Below are 7,196 nucleotides of genomic sequence, written 5' to 3' on the forward strand. Positions count from 1 at the left end.
TTTAGTATATGATGATATAGATGTTGCATTCATATTAATTTTATGTATTATCCGGTACTGTTTCGATACCTGATTTTGTTAGTGTGATTCGAATGTATAATGTGTGCTCCTTCGAAAGTATAATTATTGTTATATTTCGAAATTAAAATTATTTTTATATTTTACTGATTATAGACTATGCCGATGTGTTATGATACAAGTCCAACAAAATTGTGCCGTTGCTACTTAAATTGTATGTGGTTTGGATGCGCACTGTTATATTCTATGCTCCTTCAAATTACAATTAATGTTTTACCTTAATGATTACAAAAGTAGTAAAAAGCATTCTCATGTAGCAATATACACTGTTAACATGTGATTTAAAACATGTTTTGTTTTTGTGATTTAAAACATGTTTTGTTCAAGTATCTGTAAAGTTCATCCATAACTATTATATAACATTTCTGCTAAATCCACTTACTATATTCATGTATTTTGTATTATTGTTTTGTTTAACACTAGAAACTGTAAAGTTTATGTGTAATAAAATTATGTTCTGTTCTGTTCTGTTTTGTTCTTAAACTATAAAGCGCATTTGACTCTTAACTTATGAATACAAATTATACCATTTCACAGTGCAAGCATAACATACTTGAAGAGCAAAAGTGTTGTGTCAAAAGTGTTAACAACAGCTATCTCAATGGGGTAAAACATGTCATGCAATTAGTTTAATATTTGCATGTAGTATCTGCTACTGAGTGCGTTCACATTATGCCTCTTAGGTCAAACTGGGAGACATTCAGGACGTGGTTAAAATATTAATTTTGACTTACATAACAGGATATGTTTAAATGATGTCCATGTCATCAATAGTAGCCCCAAACTATACATGTCGAGTATTATACTACTAAGCTACAGTTGTTTAGAAGAGCGTTTACGGATCCTAAAGGTTATCATGTTTTGCAATAGTTTTGGTACAATTTTAAGAAAAACATATCATGTAGTACAAAAGCAGTAATTTTGTTATAAATGCCGAAATTTCGAAATTATTACAATTATAGACGATGAACCTTTTGGTATAACCTTATATCATTTTCAGATACGTACTTTTGTAGATGCCTTGGATTGATTTTATTGACCGTTTGTATGTTTCATATAAACAGTTAGCTTAGAGTGACGATTTGATGTATGCATGCACGAAACCTTATTGGATGGCTTAAAAGAGGCCATACGTTACTCTTTTTGGTTGTTCAATATCAATGTTTTGATAAGGTAATCATTGCTTTTGAATTATGTTCTGGGTATAATTAATCATACTTGCGATTGTAAGAAGAGAACCGGGCGATCTGAGTCTTTATAGTTAAGTATAATAATTAAATATACTTAAAATCAACTAAATAATACGTTTTATTAACGGTTAATATTCTTTTAAATCTTCATATAAATTTTAATTATTGAAATCAGATGTAAAATATAAATATTCTATAATTGAGTTGTTGTTTTTAACCAGAACTATGATTGGTCTTTAGATCATATCTTTGATATGTAATATGCATAATACCATTTATGAAAGAGGTTTTTTGTGTAGTATTGTTCCAAAACTGGCATTCCCTGTGGGCGTGCTAAAAGCGTTTCAATAAATCAAATTTGTTGTTCATATGATTGTCTGTTTGCAAACACATATACTATATCAAGTAGTATAACATTTATCATCTTGACTTTGTTTAGACAGCTTTGGCTGCTATTCAAGTTACGACGGTGTTATCTAATGCAATTAAATCTTTTAAGATAATTGTCACGGGAAATCACTGTGGTCCGATGTGCAAAAGGTTGATTGATCGCCTTGTCGCACATGCATAAATTTTCTATTAGTTGTGAAACAGAAATGCAGTATGGGATAATCATTCGTAGCAAATTTATTGCTGAACCGTACAATTAATATGTCTGGAAATACTCCCTTAACAAATAGGATAAACGTAATGATTTGAGTAAATGATCTTTACGTCACTTTCTCTTGTCTTCCTTACGCTAGACAAAAACTATAAGCATGGGAAATCATGTCTTTTATGATGTATGTAAAGGTCTCATCTTGCGCTGAAATGATTTCATATGATATCGAAAATTAACCCCACGAAAAGTACTTAAACGAACTTTTAACCATATATATAAACGGGTCTGCCTTAGTTTGATTTTACAAAATACATATCATTATATAAATAATTTAATAAATACTTATCATTTGAATTGTACAATCTTTTTCCTAAATGTACCTCGACACTTTCTCTTGATAAAAATTTACGACCATTGTTACACCTCATCATACGAAGCGATTGATCAACAGACAAACACCACTTGTTACTGTATAAAGATTTATTTTGCAAAATTAAACATCGCTTTTAAATAATGATTGAAAGATTTTCTTCAAGGGATTTGAAACCTTAGAATCCGGTTCAGCGTCGCCTGAGCTACTATCGGAAAGTTTTGTGTGAACATTTTGTACACAAGGAAGGTGTATGATATTCTTGTCGTAAGCCGTTGTTAAATTCCTGCTAGCACAACCCGTGTTCGTTGTTCTACCACCTTGTGGATAGGCTTGCTGGTAATATACCATTGGTCTTTGAGAATATCCTTTCCTCTGCTCTGGTGTTTTTTTTTTCAATCACAATAATGGATGGTGTTGGTGAATCGTGGCTGCTAACAATCTTCAATAAGCGTTCATTGTTGGTGACTTCGTCATTTGATACACCAACGTCTTGTCTACAGCTGAATAACCTGGATTTTAAATTGGCTACGAAATTCATTGCTGTGTTGATCAAACGTGATTTTTTCTTTTCTGATTTTTTGTTTTTGCTAAACAAATCCTCATTCTCATGTTTCTTGCCAGAGTTACATTGTTTTCTTGGAAAACAAAATATGTTTATCACATTCTTGTTATTTTGAACGTTGATCGAAGGTTCCAACTCATCCGGGTAAGAGCCGTGTTTTCTTGGTTCTACTGATGCCTGCAGATAATCGCTATCCTTTATTTGACCTAAATCGGAGAATGAACTCGTGTCGTGACACTCTTTCACTGGTTGATTCTCTTGCCTATGCATTTCTCGGTGCCTTTTGTTATGAGTTTTTGTATTATCCCTGCGTTGTTTCTTTGTAGAACTGCTGTTGACATCTTGCTGTGTATTCGTGTCGGCCAAATATACATCCTCATTCCTTCTGCCTTTGAAATCAATCGTTGAACGTGTAGGCAGTGAACGAGGCTCATTTAAAGTATCAGAAACATATTCAAGACATCTTTTGCATTTCGATTGCAGGTTTTGGTCACGATAATATTTTGTGCCGCTGACATCCGTATTCATTGATTGATCAGCAAGCGTTTGCGACAGAGCTGCGTATGTTTTCTGCTTCATTATTTGGGGTTTTGTGCTTTTAGTCGCATCAATTTCATTTTGTGCCGATTGATGTATGGTTTCGTCAGATTCAGAAACTATGTTCGGTTTATTTGCATATTCTATTCTATTTAAAACTGTCGCATTTTGCCCGATCTGATTATCAATTTCAAACGATTCCATGTTATGCGTAGCGAAAGTTATTCGTTGAAACTCATGTTTTTTAGTATTTAATTTCTTTTCATGTTCTTGTAGTATCCTTTCAAGAGCCAAGATTCGCACTTCTTGGGATTGAATGATACTTGTTTGCTTTAGAAACCTAACCTCGTTTTCAATTTGGGCCAGCCGTGTTTTATTTGCGTTATCTTTATCTTTCAAATTGTATTTTGGGGGCAGAGTAGCACAGTCGTCGTTCGTGCAATTGTCAGCATTCTTAAACTTTGAAAATTCGACGCGGTATCTGCTGTTTACATCAAGGCAATGACAATAATCTGTGCTATTTCCTTTTGGTTGGAAATCGTCATTAGCATCGCGCGTTTCAGATGTCGTTTCAGAATCCATTTCGTCTCTGCTATATTGTAATCTTTGATCCTGCACCATTGCCAACTTTGTTTCTTTGTTACAAGCGCCGATTACCGTAATCTTTGGAACATTGAGGTTCGGTGACACTGGAACACCCAAACCCAAAGTTAAGCATGTAAACGTGTCATTTCCAATTGGGCATTGTACATGATTCGGGAGATCGGCAGATCCCGCTGAAACGTTAGTTTCAATTTTCATAGTTTTAGAGCACTGATCTGGAAGTGTTTCGAGGTCATTTAGTGTTACACTTGTTACAATTTTACCTTCTTGGTCACTATCTTCAGAAGAATTCGGTAGTCGAAGACTGTATGATTCGGCATTATCATTTTCCGAGTGGCTTTCTTGTTTGTCTTTTGTTTCTACAATAGCATGAGCATGATTATCGCATGCTCTACTTTTACTTTCGGACTTCGAACCCCAAAAATCATCATCGGACCCATCATGTTTAAGAGATATAGATGATTCCGTGTGTGCATCACTTACCGTTTGACCAGCCTCATAAGGTTCGTGCTTTTTGTCGAAGTAATATTTGTAACTTTCATTCAACGTAGTCATTGGTTGATTACTTTTATCGTCATCCTTCCGTTGCGTAATAACATAGTTGGTTTGAATTGCATCCTTCCGCAATTGCTCATCATTTGCAACAGTGTCTCCATGACTGTGCATATCTTTTTTGATGTTTTGCAGAACAATTGCCAGTCCAGGGGAATGTGTTTCCTCAAAATCTTTTCTCATCTGCGTCATGATTTCTTCGAAGTCATCGGCCAGTTCATAATCATCATCAAGCCTACGGAAATAAAGGTATTTACAATTATCAGAATTTTTGTCCATTCAGAAAAGAAATAAGAAATACGGAAGTACGAGGCTTTGTTTCGCCAGAAACCGTTTCTTCGAATACTCTTGCAACGGCTCATCAATGTACAATCAATAAACATTAAATATACATTCAATATACCTGATAATGTACATTTAATAACATATATACACTTACAAACATCTTTAAGTAATGCAGAATGAAAAACGTACATTTTTCTTAATGGGGTTGGTGATCGCGGGGGACTGAGTGGTGCCTTGGGGTATTGTAACCAATCTGGTGATTGTGTCTCGCTTCTGGCAATAATGAGTATTAAGTAGCATGCATTGAGAATTGGCGAGCATATTAAACTAATAACATTTTGCATAATATTATGATAACATGTGATCGAATTCGCCTACCATTATTGAGCAAGTAATTTATACATTATATATATCTATGTATTGTATTTTGTTTGGCAGGAAAGCATTGAATATTTCAGATGATGAAGATTAACACGTGTATGCAGTGTTCATGCGCTTCGTCAGATTGTGTTATCGGCTCAAGGCTTTAAAGCGGTGTTGATTGCATACTACTGTAATATGTTTATCAATATTCATGAATAAAACATTTACACACAGTTTAGTATGAATACATTTATCAGGTATTTTTGGCTTATGAAACACATATAAAATATTTGTCTTAATTTCGACTTTGAACCACAAAACCAACAAAATAGCAGCGATTTAATATATCAAACATTCATTACCTGCAAGAGCGAGCTGTCGCAGGTGATGCTGGTTCATTCAGGGATGCACGAGCTTTCATCAGCCAATCAATGTCGTCAGAGATGACGTGATTTTTTGTTCTGGAAAGCAATTTTTAAACTTCATATTGTTTCTGACAAAAGTGGAATATTCATCTTAACTAGAACTAATAAGAATAAGATGACATAACTTATAATGCTTTTGTAAAATATAATACGCCAAGCTAAGTCATACATATATCTTTGAATCAATCTAAAAAAAACAAACATTACACTCCGAAGTGCTTTAGAATATTAGCCGTAAATTATAATACCAATATCACTAGATATTTACAAAATACATTGTTATATAAAAATAACCGTAAGAGGTTATTTGTTTGTATATATAGCAATATAGAATCTAAATACTATTTGATATAAATTTCAAGAAAAGTATATGTAATGGTAACTTGACTTACATTGTCGAACACAGGACGGTATTTGGAGACTCTCTTGCCTTCTGTATCCAGTTTTGTTCGCCAGGAGATGCGCTAGTACTACAAACGATAAAGACGTAAATAAACAACTTAGACGAGGAATAACAAGTTCTCGAGTTGAAACTGTTTTACATTCAATGTAATATTTATTTAATTTGAAATCTTTAAGTAATCATCTCACCCGAGAGACTTGTTAGAAACGGAAAAATCTTTTTGCTGCGTGTCACCAAGCCAATCCGGGACTCCAGCATTCGGTTCCAAACCGGAAATAGTGGACTTCTGGGAATTGAATCGCGCCTCTTGGCCTTCACTCATGAGGCTTCTGTTCGTTGAGCGACCAGAAGATACGCGCTCTGTATCTGCTTTTTCCCATGGAAGCACCGAGGCTCTTTTTGTCCGAGTGTCATCCAATTCAAACGCCCTGAAGTAAACATTTCACAGTAGAATGGTCAATATTTTACACTCTGTTTCTTTTTTCAAAATAATAATAATAATAATAATAATAATAATAATGATAATTATAATAATAGTTATAGTTATAGTAATAATAGTAATACTAATACTATTGCTACTACTACTACTACTACTACTACTACTACTACTACTACTACTACTACTACTACTACTACTACTACTACTACTACTACTACTACTAATAATAATAATAATAATATATAATTTAATATAATATACTACTTCTTCTACTACCACTTAACCCTGTAGATGTGCTAATACAAGAAATGATAAAGACTACTAATCAACTTATATATACAAAAACGTATTAACCCACACAATAATGAAAACCTATTCACACAAAACAGCACCGACTTCATCGGTCAGCACAATTATGTATTATGCCTTTTTTTCTGAACCGTGCACTGTTAATAACTAATGAAACAAAATGTTTCTTTTTCTTAAATGAAAAAAAATATTGTAATAAAACGAAACTTTTTATAGTAATCAACTTTTTTCGCAACAACTTTATTTGAATGTTTAAGTCATTATATAACGTTCTACCACATCACTCAATATTTAACGTGTGTTAATACTCTGTGTATCCTTTGAATTAGATCGCGATGTGTAAACCGCACACAGTGTGGTGTAATATCGGTTGCTTTTATCGCAAAGAAGGGAGAAATGTTATAATTAAATTCTAAATTATAAACTTCATTTACCCAAATATCACAAATATAGCATTAAATCGGGTAGTATGACCT

General features: G+C 33.5%; 1 protein-coding gene across 3 annotated transcripts in view; it reads right to left on the reverse strand.

Annotated features, from left to right (window-relative positions):
- Positions 1-2,343: 2,343 nt before the first annotated feature.
- Positions 2,344-7,196, reverse strand: part of LOC127879794 (uncharacterized) — an 8,658-nt gene continuing 3,805 nt past the window's right edge. For 2 of the 3 annotated variants that reach the window (XM_052426848.1, XM_052426846.1), the window contains exons 7-11: positions 6,161-6,400; positions 5,962-6,039; positions 5,507-5,605; positions 4,971-5,054; positions 2,344-4,731 (exon numbers count right to left, since the gene is read on the reverse strand). In XM_052426848.1, coding sequence (XP_052282808.1) covers positions 2,553-4,731; positions 4,971-5,054; positions 5,507-5,605; positions 5,962-6,039; positions 6,161-6,400 — 2,680 coding nt within the window. In that variant the 3' untranslated portion in view covers positions 2,344-2,552. The remainder of the gene's footprint in view (positions 4,732-4,970; positions 5,055-5,506; positions 5,606-5,961; positions 6,040-6,160; positions 6,401-7,196) is intronic. The other variant, XM_052426847.1, reaches the window with a different exon arrangement.

Source organism: Dreissena polymorpha, chromosome 4 (genome assembly GCF_020536995.1).
Source record: "Dreissena polymorpha isolate Duluth1 chromosome 4, UMN_Dpol_1.0, whole genome shotgun sequence".
NCBI lineage: Eukaryota > Metazoa > Mollusca > Bivalvia > Myida > Dreissenidae > Dreissena > Dreissena polymorpha.